The sequence below is a fragment of the Nanorana parkeri genome, unplaced genomic scaffold (genome assembly GCF_000935625.1).
Source record: "Nanorana parkeri isolate BGI_ZX_2015 unplaced genomic scaffold, ASM93562v1 scaffold393, whole genome shotgun sequence".
In the NCBI taxonomy this organism is placed as follows: Eukaryota; Metazoa; Chordata; class Amphibia; order Anura; family Dicroglossidae; genus Nanorana; species Nanorana parkeri.
The window spans coordinates 358607-377041 of NW_017306661.1; the positions used below are offsets into that span (position 1 = coordinate 358607).

General features: G+C 40.9%; 1 protein-coding gene across 1 annotated transcript in view; it reads left to right on the forward strand.

The window, feature by feature from the left end:
- The window catches only part of TCERG1L (transcription elongation regulator 1 like), a 142852-nt gene that overhangs the window by 31680 nt on the left and 92737 nt on the right, over positions 1-18435 (forward strand). Inside the window, exon 4 of the mRNA XM_018559413.1 lies at positions 9217-9417. Coding sequence (XP_018414915.1) covers positions 9217-9417 — 201 coding nt within the window. The remainder of the gene's footprint in view (positions 1-9216; positions 9418-18435) is intronic.

Consider the following 18435-nt stretch of genomic DNA (forward strand, 5'->3'; position numbering starts at 1 on the left):
TGTCATGCTTGTGACATAATAGTTATGTCACAAGCTAAAGATATGCAAATTAAAAATCTAGGTCCCTTTCTGCAGGTTACAGTCTCAGTTTGAGGTTGGATATAATTACACACCTGTGGGCTTCTCCTCTAATTTCCGGGACAGGGAAGTGAAGAGAGTTCTCCCAGCAGGACATGGGCAGAAAAATCCTTCTCCACTCTTAAACTTAAAAAAAGTTTTTGCTTTGCATACCTTAATATAATAATGACGCAGGATCCACAGAGTAACATCGGCTGTCTGCCGAGGAAAAACAGCATAAGCTGTTTTCCTTCAGACTCGTTCTAAATAGTAGAAACCTAATTGGTTTCATAAGAAGCACACAGGGAGGAGGAGAAGCTAATGCTTTATTTAGCTGTGTGCCACTTGTTAGCTGGATATGAAAATACAAAATATTTCTAAATAATATTTTATGTTTCCCATTGACTTGACTAAATATATTTTAAACCTTTTGTTATTATTCTTGACCATTATAAACGAGGAAAGAGATTATACACCAAACTATATGTTTCCTTTTAAAGGGAGTATTATTTGTACACCTTTTTCAGATAGTTTAGATCTTGGGATGGGTTGAAAGTTATTGTATTATGGAAAAAGATATTATTATCAAGCAACTAATCAGATAAAAAAAAAAAGGATTACATGAATTATTTTTTTTAATAGTTAATATTTACTGTGCATAACATCATGTGATCTCTAAGGTGATTCCCCTTACCATGGAAAATGATGCAATATAATTGGTTGCTGTTGGCACTTTCCTCTTATACTTCCATACATGGACCAATAATAAAAGAACATATTTAAACCTTTTCAAACTTAATATAAAAATTTAAAATATTTTTGTACTCTTATATGTGATTAGAGTGTTTAATACCACAGTTAAAGTCCCCAAGAAATTAAGGTAAATAAATTATTATACCGTGGAATGGTGGCGATTAAGTATATATTGAAATTAACCTTATTCTACTCTTTATGTTAGCAGTTGATCTATAAGCAGACAATACGCTTAGAATCATGCCAATGAAAAAAAAAGAAGAAATATAAATTTCGGTCTTTTATAAATTGGACCCTATGTTTTTGTGGTTGGATTTCTGGAGTGGTGACCTCCTGTGTAGTGTAGAGATACTAGCTTGCTTTCTCCCTGACTTTGGGAGAAAGAAGTTGTTTGCAGCTGATAACTGCTGTTTGTATTGGTGATATCAGTATATATAATCGTGTTCCTTTCTGTAAGTTTCTATCCATGTAGCTCTGTACTTAGTTACTAACCCTGCAAGATGAACACGAAAAGGAACAGAGAAATATGACCTGCATACCACCATACTACATTAAAGTATTTTCTCTTCAGTAAGCAACCGTATGATAGAGATGGACTCTAGGGAGTAGAGGAGAATGGCAAAGCCTTCAGAAATTGGAAAAAGGAATAGAAAGGAAGGAGCATAAAAGAGCCTAGCAATAAAGACAGATGACATAAAAGGAAAGGGATAAAGGTCACAGTATAGAGGGAAGAGCAACTACATGAAGTGAGATGTGGGAGAGGAAAATTACAGGGGATGGAGGAACGTTGTTATACATGCTGTACTCAGTGTCTTCTTATGGCATGTTATGCTCATTACTCTGATTGGTTCTGAGCACTGTCAATTCGTTCTAGGAAATAAAACATGGAACTGCACAGATCAAGTGCAAAGAGCAATAGTAAAGTAGCTGTAATAACAGCAGATTTTACTTCTGTAAATTTAGACTGATTGATTTGCTTCTCCTTGTAGTTTAAATTTTTACAAAGCTGAAGATGTTTGATATTGTTTTACATTTGACATGCAGGCTGGTGCAGCCCATTATTCTATGAGATTAAATATATGAGGCTTCAGGTAGAACTGTGGCCGCCCTATTGAAATTTAATAGAGAACTATAGGGTAAGTGTTTTCCCCATAGCTCTCTCTAGGGTCACGGGAGGGCATATAAAAAAAATATAGCTGAAAAAATATAGCTCACAGAATTCAAAATAAACTTATTAGATATTTTGTCAGGTTCATTTGTGCCCTAGCTAGTCTGCCAAATTACATAGAGCAGTAATGCCACCTGAAATGACGGTGCCACCATTGACCTACATTATACTTAGCATACTTTAAGCCGAGCAATGATTTCATACTGTTCTGAGCATTCTGCAGTGTCCAGGAGCTGCCAGGGTCATGCTGACGACAATGGTTGCTAGTATAACTTCACATATGCTCCACTGATATATATTATAGCACCATTTAGAACCATAATGATTCTTCTATGTGCTAAAAGAACAAATGGCAGAGACCTATATTAAATATATCCGCATGCTCGCTTGCCGTTACTGCCAAGGTTAGAAAGGACCGGCTCAATAAACATATAGCAACCAACTGAAAACACTTCATACTTTACCTTTGTACATCTTAGGAACTGTTTAACTCAAGTGTCATAGATAAACGTTTAACCTTCAAATCCTTATGGTTCATGGCTTCGTGTTTTGGAGAATAAAGGAACCATATCATGGAAACAGCTGTTTATATAGCTTTTTAAAAATAACTTATATTTTTATTTTTCTAGATAAAATACTAAAAAAACATGATACGCACTTTTTTATTCTTTTAAATCAGATCAGTATGAAATATTCGATGATATTAAAGTGCCCTTCCATTTAAAAAGCCAGGAGGTCCAAGGAGGTTGCAACTTCCACAAACCCAAATAAAAAAATGCTACGTGAAAACAATAACACATTTAAAGAAAAATGTAAAAAAAAAAAACTTACACCCATGCTTCTAGCTGCTTCCTGTAGACACCAGTGATGTCACTGGGTGTTACTGCATGGTTCTGTGAATATTGCTAGAAGATGCTGCAGCACTGTGCAGGGACACAGTTTGGCAGGATCTAGGATCTTTAGCTTTCTCAGGATCTGGCAAGAAAGTCCAGTGACATCACCTGCAAGAAAGTCCAGTGACATCACCTGCAAGAAAGTCCAGTGACATCTCCTGCAAGAAGGTCCAGTGATATCACCTGCAAGAACGTCCAGTGACATAACCTGCAAGAAGGTCAAATTACATCTCCTGCAAGAAGGTCCAGTGACATCACCTGCAAGAAGTTCCAGTGACATCATCTGCAAGAAGTTCCAGTGACATCACCTGCAAGAAGTTCCAGTGATATCACCTGCAAGAAGGTCAAGTGATATAACCTGCAAGAAGGTCCAGTGACATCACCTGCAAGAAGTTCCAGTGACATCATCTGCAAGAAGTTCCAGTGACATCACCTGCAAGAAGTTCCAGTGATATCACCTGCAAGAAGGTCAAATGACATCACCTGCAAGAAGGTCCAGTGACATCACCTGCAAGAAGGTCCAGTGACATCACCTGCAGGAAGTTCCAGTGACATCACCTGCAAGAAGTTCCAGTGACATCACCTGCAAAAAGGTCCAATGATATCACCTGCAAGAAGGTCCAGTGATATCACCTGCAAGAAGGTCCGGTGACATCACCTGCAAGAAGGTCCAGGGATATGACCTGCAAGGAGGTTGAGGGACATCATCTGCAAGAAGGTCCAATGATATCACCTGTTAAAGGTGGTAAGGTGTGTTTTGGGTTTTTTTTGTACATTGTTCCTTTAAATTTTTTTTATTGCTTTCTGTCTATGACATTTGTATGCTCTCTGCCTTTATGCAAACTGTGTTACCTGAGAACCTAGCCATAAAAGTTTATTTGTTAAAGATCCCATACAAGTGATTTAGAGTTCATATATATGAGCATATCAAACATTCTGTATTCAGATCCTTACTGCATACAGTTTTGAAATGATCTATATGCAGCAGTATTGTATGCTATGGGCCAGGGTTGAAATGAATAAACATAAAGTAGAAAATGTTAGGTCCACATTTAAATTTGATTGTATTGTATGAGGTATGCATGAAAATGTTTGAGTGAATATTTACATGGCTAACATGTAAATAGACATGGCCATATGTGCTGTTGCAGCTGCGTAGTGAATGATGCATTCAGATTCGAGGGGAGATGTAAACATAAACAATGGTTAGACAGCAATACAGGAGCAAAATGAACTCAACCTTTAATATGACTGAATCCTGAGGCTTTTTTGCACCTGCAAATGCAACACATTATTGATGTTTACAACCCTCTGGGTCCTGAATGAGTCATTCACTAGTCAGTGGCACAGGTATAGAATAACCTCTGCCTTCAGTCATTCAAAATGAAGGTAACATCAACAAGGAGCACGTGCAGCTGCCCACATGCATCTTAAATCATATGAATATACAGTACACATGTTTGTCTATATGAGTTAAAGTTAAACCCCAAGGCAGCCCTGGTGAGACCCAAACACAGCCTGGTGAGACCCAAACAAAGCCCTGGTGAGGTGAGACCCAAATGCAGCCCTGGTGTGATCCAAATGCAGCCCTGGTAAGACCTAAATCCAGCCCCGGTTAAACCCGCAGGCAGCCCTGGTGAGACGCTGCACACAGCCAAAGTGAGACCCGAACACAGCCCTGGTGAGACCCACACACAGTACTGGTGAGACCCGAACACAGCCTTGGTGAGACCCACATGCAGCCCTGGTGAGACCCAAACGCAGCCCTGGTGGGACAATGTACATAGCCCTGGTAAGACCGCACAGCTCTGGTGAGACCCACGCGCAGACCTGGTGAGACTGTATGCAAACCTGGTGAGACTGTATGCAAACCTGGTGAGACTGCACACAGCCCTCCTGAGACCCCATACATCCTCTTGAGACTGTGCACAGCCTTGGTGAGACCATGGACAGCCCTAGTGAGATCACGCACAGACCTGGTTCAACCCTGCACAGCCTCCTAAGACCCTATTACAGCCCTAGTCAGACCCCGCACAACCCTGGTCAGATCCGGCTCAGCCTCCTGAGATGCCGCACAGCCCTGGTGAGCAACAGAATATTTAGGTTTATACTATTCTACATTGCCATATAATGTATTGCTGGGATTTGTAGTCCTCTATCGCTGGTGGTATTCTGCATTGCTGTATAATGTAATGCTGGGATTTGTATTCATCTATAGCCGGTGCCTTTTTGCATTGCTGTATAATGTATTGCTGGGATTTGTTGTCCTCTCTAGCAGATGCCATTCTGCCTTGCTGCATAATCTATTGCTGAGATTTGTAGTCCTCTATAGCTGGTGCCATTCTTCATTGCTGCATAATGTATTGCTGAGATTTGTAGTCTCTCTACAGTTTGGAGTCAGTGGCAGAACTACCAGTGTTGCAGCGGATGCAGCTGTGACTGGGCACTGGTGCTCCACCACTGTCCTAAAATTATTAGTCTGCATTGTTTTAGAAAAACTCTCACATGACACTAAAAAAAGGTATCAGTAATAGGTATTGGCGAGTACCTGAGGAAAAGTATCGGTACTGTTACTCGGTCAAGAAAAAATTGTATCAGTGCATCCCTAATGATTAGTAACTCAAATATGGGTGATGCTGTGATCTCAGCATGCAGCTTGGGACAAAGCATTATTGGGACAGAGCACCTAGATGTGGTACAGTCTTGGCAAAGCTGGGACAGTTGGCATCTATGACATTGCCCCTGTTCCCTAAGCAGTGCTGTTGATTAGTAGACATGTAAAATACAGACAAATTAGTTTTGGTTCGTATATTTCGTTATTTCGAGATTTGGATCCAAAATTAAATTCGGTTCAGTTTTCGGTTCCGGATAAAATCTGAATTTTCATTAGTTTCGGATGAGTTTGCGAAAATTTGTTGTGAATAGCACAGAAAACCATATACAGATATTAATACAAAGGGGTCTATTCACAAAGCTGGCGAGGGCAGCCGAGTGAATGACCGATCAGAAGTGAAGTCAGCCGAACACTGTTCGGCTATTCCTTCAGGCTGGTAAGAATCGGATCCCGAATACCAGTCGGGTCTAGGATCCTCAGCTTTACGATTATATGTACGTATATATATATATGGCTCCCATGTTGCCGTAACTAAAATTCGTATTCAGACCCATTCGGATTCATTAAACCGAAAAACACATCTAAATGGCCAGAAAAGTCACATTTCCGATTCAATTTATTTTTTGAACGAAATTCGGAAGGAATCAAAAATTCGGAAACGGAAATTTTGATTCAGAACTAAACGAATCGTGCATGTCTATTGATTAGTCACTGCTCAAGCCTGACTGTATTACAGTATTAAATGAAAAGGGTTGAGTTGGGCTTTAATCTTACATTATTGGGATTGTTCCAAAATGGTAAAATGCTCAATCTAGCCTCTTTAGAATTCTACATTGTACATCATCACTACACGTAGCTCTGCTTTTTTCATTATATCCAAAAAAAACGACTCCGTTGCATAAACAATTAGTATGATCTACATGAGCTTGGGAAACAGAAGATTGATGTGTCTCATTACAAGCAGTCTTAGCAGAAAGAACAAGAAACAAATTCATATTTTGCAGATGTTGTGTATCCGGTAAATATTGAGGGTGATATGTTCAAGCATTAGCCTGTAATCCACAGTCCACAGGTGACTTATTTGTTGATTTCCCATATTTATGTCGCTCTGGTGTATAAGGCATACCGTGTTAGCCAGTGCAGATTATGTGAACTGTGCCAGGCTGCATCCAAGAGAGCGTTCATAAAACTGTCAAAGACCGGAATCTTCAGATTTCCTCACCGTAATACTGAAAGCATCCTTATTATTTGACATTTTTATGAACAATCCTTCCGCAGCAGAAGCCCGGAGAGAGTGTTATCAGGCAAGAAATAAGACTGCCTCTGTGGGGGCTCATAGCTAACTTCCAGGACAGACGTGTAGCCTTCAAAAGGAGAGAATACAGTTAAGTATGAACTTCAGACACATATATATATATAAAAAAACAGTTCTAAGATAATAAAAATATAAAAAAAGAACTCCAGCATTTTTCCAAATTAACCCCTACTGTGGGGCTACCCCTGCACTGTAAGGGTTAACTGCTCATTTTGGTTTAGGTGAAAAAATAAACAAGACATACTTACCTGACTATCAGTCCCGTCTGTCTGCTAGACCCGTTTCCGCAGCCTCTTCTCCCCAGGGCTCTGGCAGACTAAGGACCCGTGACATCATCACATCTATATAGGTCCATTAGATGTGAAGATGCCAAGAGACAAACCAGCAAGAGCAGAGGGGGGATATGCGAGTGCTGACAGCTGCAGGACTGAGGATCAGATGAGTATATATTATTTTTATTTTCGCACTAGACCAAAATGAGCATTTAACCCTCGAAGTGTGGAGGCAGCCCCACTGCAAGGGTTGATTTGAAAAAAATCCTGTAGTTCTTCTTTAATTTTTAAATGCAGCCAATGTAAATAACTGAATTTATCAATTTGATGTGCCATGCCCTTTGCAGCAGCACTGATAAAGGGAGGTATAACACTAGGGACCAATCAGGTGTGCCGCAGTATACACGTCTGCAATATACACAAAGTATCCACTTTAATAGTGATTATAACAGTATGCAGGCATGCGTGTGAAGTATTTTAAAGCCCAAGTCTAGTCTGGGACAAAAAAGAAACATTCCAGCCCCCGGCCCCTCATAAAAATAAAAAAAGTACCTCCAGTGCTATACATATTTAATCTCCGGTGCTGTTCCCCTGCAAACTCACCTGACTAGGGATGCTGCACCCAGGGTCATTTAACCCACTTTCTGTGAGGCCAGGAGGTCAAGGCTCCACTCCTACCCCAGACTCACATGAGAGTGGCACTACCCAGGCCATGCCATTATGTGCAGCCAACTAACCTGCCAGCATGTCTCCAATGAGTAGGCTAATTGGCTCCTGTCTAAAATGGCACTACTATGTATGTGAGATAGGGAGATAGGGACCTTAGATTGCAAGTTCCTTAAGGACTAATGTACAGTATGTAAAGCACTGAGTAATTGTATACTATATAAATGGCTGTAATAAATAATAGAATTAAAGATTCACCCCTGGCCTGAGGAAGAAGGTGGAGAGGACGTGTGACATCATGTGACTGGACTAGAGACACATAGAAAAGAGGTAAATATATTAATTTTTTTGTAAGGGTACATGAGTGCTCCGATGTGGTGGGGTGGGGAGGACTCAAGCCCAGGGCTGAATTGTTGATATAGTGTTTTTTAAATATATACTTGATGATATATATATACACATACGTATATATGTATATATATATAGTCATGGCAAAAATATTGGCACCCCTGCAGTTATGTCAGATAACGCACCACATTTCGCACAAAATTGTTGCAATTTAAAATGCTTAGGCATTCCCATGTTTATTTCTTTTGTTTGTATTGGTATGAAACAAAATGAACAGCTTTTTGATGAAAAAAATGACAGCTTTTTGGTAAACCCCATCATTCTACTGTTTTCAGTAAAAGAAATGAGGCCTTTAAAGAAAAACATACAGTCCCTACAGTCAAACATGGTGGGGGGTCACTGATCTTTTGGGGTTGCTTTATGGCTTCAGACACTGGATGACTTGGCTGAGTGCATGGCATTATGAAATCTGAAGACTACTAAAGAATTCTGGGGCGTAATGTAGGGTCCAGTGTCAGAAAGTTGGATCTCCGTCAGAGGTCATGGGTCTTACAGCAGGACAATGACCCAAAGCACACATCAAAAAGCACCCAGAAATGGTTTCAGACAAAGCATTGGAAAGTACTGGACTGGCCAGCAATGAGTCCAGCTCTGAATCCCATGGAGCTCCTGTGTGGAGATCTCAAAACAGCAGTTGGGAAAAGGAACCCTTCCAATCTGAGAGACCTAGAGCAGTTGGCGAAAGAAGAGTCGTCCAAATTTTCTGTGGAGAGGTGAATAAAACTCACTGATGGTTATAGGAAGCAATTGATTTCAGTTATTTTTTCCAAGGGCTGTGCTACCAAATATTAATTGAGGGTGCCAATAATGTTGTCCAGTCCATTTTTGGAGTTCGCGTGGAATGTGTTAGGTTTGGCTTTTTTTTTTCCTCCACTTTTTTCTGTCATACCAATTAAAAAAAAAAGAAATAAACATGAGAATGCCTAAACATTTGTAATTGCAACAATTTTCTGCGCAAAGTGGTGCATTAGCTGACAGAAATGCAGGGGTGCCAATATTTTTGGCCATGGCCTTATATATACATACCCAGTACTATCTGCCAAGATTGACGATACATCTTCTTTTTACAGGCAACTGTCGCAATGGAATGAAGCCAGCCAGCAGCAGCAATCAGTCCATTGCAATTGCGGGTAATGTAAGTGCACCACCTGCGGCATTAATAGGATTGGATGCAGAATCATTACCAAGCCTTTCCACACACAGAGCTCCTCTATATCATATGCTGACCTTCTCTCCAATCAAGATACCGTTCCTAACTTCTCAACTGCCTAGTAAGTAAGCGTTTATGATGACATGAGGCAACGTAAGCGATAGTTCCAAAGATAACCAACATTTTTTCCTGATGGATATGTCAAACATCAGAGTAATACTGACAGTCTGGGGGTGCTTAAATGGGAGTTGTAGACCATGCAAAGGTGTATCTGGTTATTTTCAGGCACATGGCAAACGTTTTTTTATAAAAGCGGATGTAGATAATATTAAACATACTCAGCGATGAAAAGATGTGAATAGTTGGTGAATTAATGTGTTATTTTACAATGTGCATAATGTGACATATCACACAGAAACCTCTATGTAGTATGCCGTTTACAATATAGCTAGTGTAAGTAGGTGAACCTATTTTGATATCAGCTTACTGTGATTTCCTGCACATTTACAGAGGAAGAGCGAGTTCCAGGACCCTGAGCCAGTCAGGACTCTATTACAAATCACAAAGCCCATCAACCTTACACTAAAAATGCTCATAGGAGGTGGAACATAGGGACGACCTCATCTGTGTTCTCCTGCTTTACTGCCCACTTAGAAGGCTGGAGGAGGATAGTTGACTAAGGTAGAAGAACTTTAGCAATCATTACCATTACTATGATCTTTAAGTGTAGTCAGGTGGGAGGGTTATAGAATTGTGTAAATAAAGGACAGTTGCGGCTTCACTATCAAGGTCTATAGTGCTTGTTGCACTCCTTACCAAATGTCCTGTGTGACTGCGGATAGTGCAGTCAGTGTCAGCAAATGTGTATAGATGTCACCAGCACACCAAAAATGGTTCATTCATCAGGATGAATTAATTCATTCATTCATCCAGATATTCATCAGGATCAAAAAAATTTCATTTATTGAAGATTCTTGTCATGAAACAAGCGCTTTCGGGGCCACACAGGGTCCCTTCATCTGGCTTAGCATTGTCAATGCTAAGCCTGATGAACAGACCATGTACAGCCCAGAAAACGCCTGTTTCATGACAAGAATCTTCAATCATTTTGGTGTGCTGGTGACATCTATACACGTTCATTATCAAGGTGTGACAAATGTATGGAGCATGTGTTTGAGATCATGAGATGATTTTTGTTTGCCTGAACTTACTGCTTAAAAGTAAAATCTGCAACTTAAACCATCAGGGCTAATAGGTTCATGTGATAGCCTGCCCTCTTTGTTATTGATACTTGCTCCTTTGCCACTCAGTCAGCCTACAGGAACACCAAGAATAAGATCTGTGAAATTTCTGAGATGGTTTCAGCACCTCTACAGAGCCTTTGGTTGATTATAATAGGGGTAGAATGAGCAGCTGCTTGGGGCCCCAAACTCATTCTGCAATCTGTTCATAGTAAGCCTTAGCTTTGAAAGTCCTAGATTTCTTTTGCAGCAGGTTGATCAGCAATGGCACCGGGGAAGGCAAAATATTAGGAGATTAAACTGCAGCTTTTACGATCTTGGTTTTTTTTTTTTGCTCAGGTAGCTGAATGTACATGCTGTATTAATTCTCAACATGGATGCATTTCCTTTGTGCTGTTGTCTTCTTGAAGGAGCTGTTCACAATCCCCAGTTACAGATGTGAAGTAGAGAGGTATTTTCTCCATCTCTTTTTCTGGGCTATTGTTTGGTGGTGAAAGTTGTACTGCTCACTTCTTTTCACGGAAGAGCAATTTACAAGAAATCAATACTGCATTTTTCACCTTCCACGTACAGACCTAAATTTAATAAGCGGTGTAAACTCTGAGCTGCTTTCTTCTAATCTCTTGTATAGATTAAAGACTCATGGAAGAAAATCATATTTAAAGCCCAACTGCAGCCTAAATCTCATTTCTAGATTTGGATAGAGGGGGGAAGAGATATTATTTTTTTCATGTTTTTTTTATTATGTAGTAGTGGTTAAGGTGGCACTGCATCAAGGTAATGCTTCTAGTTGAATTCCTTTTAAGTTTCTAGGCTTCATTCCAGCCTTTTTACTAAGATGAACTGGGTTCCCAAAGGAAGGCTTTTAAAACTTTGAATAAGTCGAAGTGTAGGAGCACCAAACACAAGAGGTCTAAAGGCAGTACAGTCCTGCATTTAGTGTATATCCTCTATCGGACAAATGTCATGCCAGCTGCTGGACTTCTCTCAAAGCAGCATAATCGGTTCATGTTGACATCTATCAGCCATTTTCATCTAGACAGGTTGCTAAACTTATTATCCCTAAAGAAGGGAGCTCTGTAGAAGACACAGAAATGCATTGGTCAAAAGGACAAAACTTTAAAGATCCTGACTTCAAACCTTTTGTGTTTTACGCTTCCACACTTTCATGTATTCAATATTTTATATCTGTCTGTGTCCATTGGCAAGATTTCCCTTCACTTTCTACCCCTGTGAGGCACAGGAAGCATTTAGAGTTGGCCAGTCTGGCATAGATACACATGTCTTAAATCTAAATGCTACAGTGCTCAAAGGATGACTTTAAATTATTTAATTCAATTGTAATTTGTAAAACAGTAGTACTTGCAGTCTAAAATCTGCTGAAGTCATGCACAATCTCTAGATCAGGTAACCCTTTTATGATTTTGGTTTTCTAAGGTGCAGACACATGAGTAAAGCAATGTTTTATCATGATGAGAGGCAGAGAAATGTGCCTGCTTATTAACGGTTGCCTGCACCTGAAATGTACTTGTCTTGTCTGAAATGTATTTGTCCTGTTTAACAAAAACTATACTTCAATAAAAATTTAATATTAAAAATCTAGACCAGGTAAGGTTTTCAAATGTTGGTGTAAAGTGGAGCACCTGGAGGAAACCCGTAGAAAAATTGGGAAAATGTACAAACTTCAAGCAAATGATCTTTATAAAGAGTAGAGAAGTCCAGCATAATGATAACTGGTAGGCCACCATGCCCTCTATAGTCTTTATAGACTTTATACTAAGCAGCCACTGTTCCAACTTTCTGCATTGTAGTAGTAAAGTTGGCGATACATATAACAATCTAATTATAAAATCTCTTAAACTTTATTATCTATTATGCACAGTATGTACAAGCAATCCAATCAAGTTATATCACATCAGGTAGGCACTTGCACTTCATAAGTTTAGACTTTGTAATGTGTATGTCCAATTCCAGGATTGTATTGTTATATTGTTTAAGAATAACATATATAACATTTCCTAAAGGTAAAAAAAAAAAACAGTTCGGAAAGCACTGGGATACAATTGTTTTTTTGATTGCTGAAGACAGGTGGTCCTCACACAGTGGCAATACCTCTAAGGGAACAATGTAAAGTAAGGATGGTATGTTTATTGGGCCGTGTGTGTGGGGGGGGGTGGGGTTTGCACCAAGCCCCTGCACATCACTAGTCAGGAGCCAGATTTATTAGAGAGAGATCTGATGATCAGAGAGCCAGCAATTTTTGAGAGGTAACTCTTATAGCCCCTACTGCTAACAGAATGTCTATCCTGTTTTTATACTCTTTCCGGGTATACTGCACCACTGAACCCTCTCTCCTAGGATTAAATTCAGCAATAAAAGGTAAAAGACTAAAGTGACTGCTGTCCAACGTAACCAGACCTTGAAATGAAATTATACCTTGCCACTCTGCTGAGGAGTACTATATATAAAAGGTAATAAAAAAATAAAATAAAGAAGAAAATAAACACTGCTTCGTGGTTTAGTAAAGTTGAGAAACACTGATATGGGCAACACCTGTTCTTCCTCCGCTTTTATATCTAATCTCCATCTCTGGTATAAAAAAATGTCCAATCCTGTAGAATTTTTAGATCTGCAGAAGGACATTTCCAATGGGAAAACACAACAGAGCTGGTAAGGAGATGACTGTACAAACTTTCATTGGAAATCCAAATTAGACAACATATAAAAACTGGGATCAATGTGAAAAAAACTCTGCAAGCAGCATTTTGTAGTTCCCATTGTGTAAGCACCAGATGGTGTTATCTTTTAATCTGCAGCACAACAAGCTGCATCTTCCTTTTGTTAGCTCAACATATTTTTTTTTCTGTTATGTTAATGTTGTGGTAATGGTGTGGTAGATAAAAGAAAATTTGATAATGAGTTTTTAATATTTGTGCAGTGTTCCTTGACTTATGTATCTGTACTTTGCATTTTTGAAGCTGACCTTCACAGGGTCATCTATCTCTTCCCTGTTGCTCTATTCACTGCCAGGAGAGAGGAGAAAAAGTCCTTTGTAAACACCAAGTCAATTCTAGTTGGAGCTAACACAGGGCTGAGGACTCCCAACCAAACTTATTGGGATAGCACTGGGTGCCTGAGCGAACAAACCACAAGCACCAATGCTGTCATGTAGAAAGAAGGGGAGTTAGTCCTAAGATCCCCACACCTAGGAGGCACTGGGTATTTCTCTTTGCTCCTAGTGGCAAATGGAGGGCAGGGGAGCAAATAGAATGTGGTAGCATTAAAGTGCTTTGGCAAAACACAAGTTTATGTAAAAGAGCCGTGCCACCTGAAATTCTTCATGGTCTTTTTTTTTGTGTGAAAACCCCCTCTATTTACCATCTAAAGCGATCAACTGGTGTCCTCCTCTTCTTGGTCATTGTTCACGTTCTTGGTCATGTGTTGTGTCCTTTGTCATCTCTGGCACAATGCAGTTCTGACTCAGAGGCCTATTGGGTTTCATAGGTTACTGTGCTAGAACGTAATGATACCAGTAAAGGTGGAACAGCTCAGGGCTCTGCCTTTTCATGCCTAAAGACATCTTGTTGCATAGAACCCAGGCCAGTTCACCTTTGAGGAGCAAAGGTGGAGGTTGGTTAGAGTGAAACCATCCCTTTTAAAGTGAACCTTTATGTTCCATAAACCTTCATCTGCATCTCTAAGCATGCCATACAACCATTGGCAGTGACACATTCAAGACACAGCAAGGACAGAGGTGTCTTTTACACCTACATTCGCTTAAACTTTATTTAAAAACATTATTTTTTTTTACTTTTGGAGAGAGTAGTAGGGGATTAAAACTGCTGTAATTTCTTCACTCTGTGTCTTATTAGGGAGATTTCCCTTCACTTCCTATTCAGAAGATTTAACAGGAAATGAGAGGATTAGTGGCGGACCTGAGGAACAAAGGGCCCTGGACCTGAGGAACAAAGGGCTGGCTTTCACTTTCTCTCCTCCCCGTTGGAACACAGAGCAGCGTCCAGCGGGGAGGAAAGAAAGCAGAGATGTGCCGCTGTATCGGCAGAAAAATGGCACTTTCAGCATTTAAACCAAAAGTGCCATTTTTGGCCGATATGTTTTGGCGGCCGATATATTTCGGTGCGTCCCTGATATTTACAGCAATGCAGAATGGCAAAGGCTATAGAGAACTACACATCCCAGCAATACTTTATATAACAATAGCATTTCTGTATAAAGTACTGCTGAGATTTGTAGTCCTCCGTAGAGGGTGCTATTCTGCATTGCTTCAACACCTGATCCCTGGAACGACCGCCAATAGCGTAGCGGGGAAGCCGGCTGCGCATTTTGCATTGCTCCCGCTACGCTAATCTTCTCAGAATCTGCACACAGCATGCCGGTTTAAATAGTTACCGACACGTTCTGTATGCATATTCTGACAGCGTGAGAGGCGCGATGCTGCGTTTGTCGGTGGATCGAATCAGGTGAGTATTAAAAAAAATTTTAAAAAATTATTTTATATTCCTGGGACATTTTAAATGTCCCGGGAACATAAAATAATAAAACATTTTAAAATGTCCCGGGATTTTATTTAAAAAATGTCAACTTAACTTAGACTGGTGGTCAGTGGGACTCCCTGGACCCTGGTTGTGGGGGGTCTGTTGTGGCCGCAGCTGCTCCATCCCTCTGCCGCCTTTCTGCCATCTGCACATCCGACACTCCCGGCCAGGCGTAGCGAGGGGGGTGGCCGGGGGGGGCCCGGGCACAGGGGCGAACTGACCGTGCGGCCGTCATCGCAGCTCCCGGTCAGCCCGCCCGCATCAGAACCGGCTCTCTAATCGCCCGCAGCTCGTTCCTCAAGTGGATCCTCTGGAGGTCCCCGCGGGCAGCCCTCTACAGTGACGGATGAACCAACACTCCCGACGCAGAGACTGGGGGCCCGCCGGCCGCTGGATACTGATCCGGTGCTATCTGGCGGCCAGCAACTGTGGATTTACTCTCACTTTCATTTCTGGTGACATTGATGATCAGGACAATTAAAGAGAGTAAATCTCCCTAACAGAACGCACACAACAATAAAAAATTGATAAGGGTTCTAACCTCTCCCCACTCTATCCAAATAATAAAGAAAGTGTTGCTATTAGTTATAATTTAATGTAAATATGCTTCCTGTCCTCCTACTTACCTAGTGTTAATGAGTAACAGCCACACTCTCATCACAGGCCTCTTCATATAGGCATCCAGTTCCGAAAAATAGTGAAGGTGTGTCTGATTAGGGTTTCTAAACTATTGAGTGTACTGTCTAGTTTCTGGTCCAACAGCGGTACCTTTTGGACTTGGCAGTTATATTTAAATGCACTGAGCAGCAGCTATAACAGGAAAGTGGAGCTAAGACTATGGAAACTGAGGCAATTATAATGCCTATCTGACGGAATATATTTTTATGCTGTGACTTTAGTTTGGCATTAAGTATCAGACAAGGGCAGCTGGTGGCAGATGTAAGGAGTAGCTCAAGGCCTGCTTCAGCTTGCGTATAAAGCAAGATCTTCGCCTCTGCGTACCCACTGAGATCATTTCATAAACGTGTCCAAACTTTGACAATTGCAGATGCTTCTTATTTTCCATCAGACCCTTTTGGACGAAAGGCTCTTTAAATCTCCCAAGTTGTACCCAAGTTCAATTGTATCTGCCAGAAGAAATTAAGATGAACTGTCATATCGCACTTTGGCAGAGCGTGGACTACATATTGAAGAGCAACCTACACCACTGACAGAAAAGCCTTATCATTTTCTTTATTCTATTTCCCAACTCAAATAACACAAAGCGGTATAAAATACAACTGTTCAAACTGTCAGTGTAGCAGGCAGAAAGATTTCATTAACCTTGCAACTTATTTTGCTTCGTCAAATTGAGTGGCAAACAGCATAATAACAAAGGTAAATAAAAGTTATAGACTATAGATTGGAAAATTTGAAGTGAGTACATAGAAATATGAAACAGAAAGCACCATCTGTTTAGTCAACTCATTGCCACCTGTTCATTGGCTCCCGGAATGATTTACTGTTTTCAGTGTAATTTTCCTTTCTGGTGTGGAACAGCTGGGATGTGCCTGAGCCTTCTATTTGTCTGCTGTACAACAGCCAAACGCTCCTACTACATTGCAAAAACAATTCTGTTCTATGGCCTTTCTTGTTCTGTCAGTTTACCTCATTAGAGGGGTATGTTGATAGCAAACAAGTCGAGAGCTCAATAATGTTTTGGTGTTGCTTGCTCAGCAGCTGTGTGATGGTTTGGCGAGTGCCATCAAAAATTAGGACTGAGAAATGATAATGCTTTCTACTACATACCTGGCTAGCACTGACTGTTAGAAGAGACTAAACAACTGGTCTTTTGGCTTCACCCTACCAGTCTCAGTTTATATAAGTTAAAGTGTTTTCCTGGCAAAAATGTTTTCTTAGTTTACAAAAGATTAGGGAGGGCTTACAATATCTGGAAGGTTTTAGGTCCATTAGGGAACCCTAACTTTCTGACAACAATGTTGTAACCAAGACAGGAAGTGAAGGGACATCTCCAAAAGTGACACATAGGAGGAAACAAATGGAAAAAGAGTAGGGAAGACAAGAACCCCCCTTCTGCTTAATATTCATTTTGGAGTTGCCAACGGACATTTTTTTACTCGCTTTCTGTCTTAATAACAATGTTGTCATCAGTACAGGAAACAAGCAGAAATCTCCTCAGGAAGATCTTAGAAAGCAATAAAACCCTGTCACTGGTTCTAATCTTTTCCCCTCTATCTATTAAATAAAAAAACATAATAGGCTAGATTTACAAATTACAAGGTTGCATGACTTGCTAGTAGAGGAAATAGATGACCCAGGCTATGTATATCTGCCACCTAACCCATCACCAACATGGCCTCCGTTTTCCACCATACCAGATCAAGAGAGTTATTCTGCTGGGTAATGCAAATCTGGACAGGCAGCTGATAGGGGCAGAGTATAAAGATAAGGTGCCTCTCGTCTCTTGGAACTTATGGTGTAAAAGAAGCTTGAACAGACTACATTTTTCCTGGACCTGTGATGCTGGATGTTTATTGGGAGGCCTATACTCCTACATCTGCCATAGAGAATCCTAGACTTCCATGCATTATATTTAACTACCTCCCGGCCGGCCGTTGTGTATGCACGTCCGGCCGGGAGCTTCTTGGATGTAACTGGGCGTGTATACACGTCCTGTTAGTCCCACCCAGAGCGCGCACGAGTGGGAAAGAGACATAATTTAAAAACCGGCAGCAATGCCTGTCAACATACAAGCGATCCACCGGCTATAGAGCCGGCGGATTGCTTGTATGGGCTCCCGGGCTGTGCGCCCCTCCCGCTGTCACGCTGACTCCGGGGCTCCGCTGTGCCTGGTTTAAGCCCGGGACCAGCATAGTGCCTCTGTAACAGGGGATCAGAGGGAGGTCTGTTCACGAACTCCCTCCGGCCCCCTCTCCGCTGTCAGAATGCGAAAGTGGTGTATATTACATCACTACCACATTCTCGTGTCACTCTCCAGCTTCAGATGCTGGAGAGAAGCTGATGAAGCAGATCTCTGCTTCATCAGCTTCTTCAGGGGGGTCCTAGGTGACATTAGAGGTCTTGGAGACCCCTGATGTCTCCATAAAGAAGACCTGTCACATCTTTTGCTATCACATATAGGGGTTTCTTAGCCCCCTCTGTGATAGCAATAAAGTTAAGTGAAAACAAAAATTGGAAAAAAAATTAAAATTTCCACCCCAATTTTTTTTCAGTCCCCACCCCTACATACACACATGTAAACATGCGTCAGGTGCGCATATTACGCCGCCATGTATTACGCCGCCGATTGCGGCCATTACGCCGCACATGTTACATATCGCC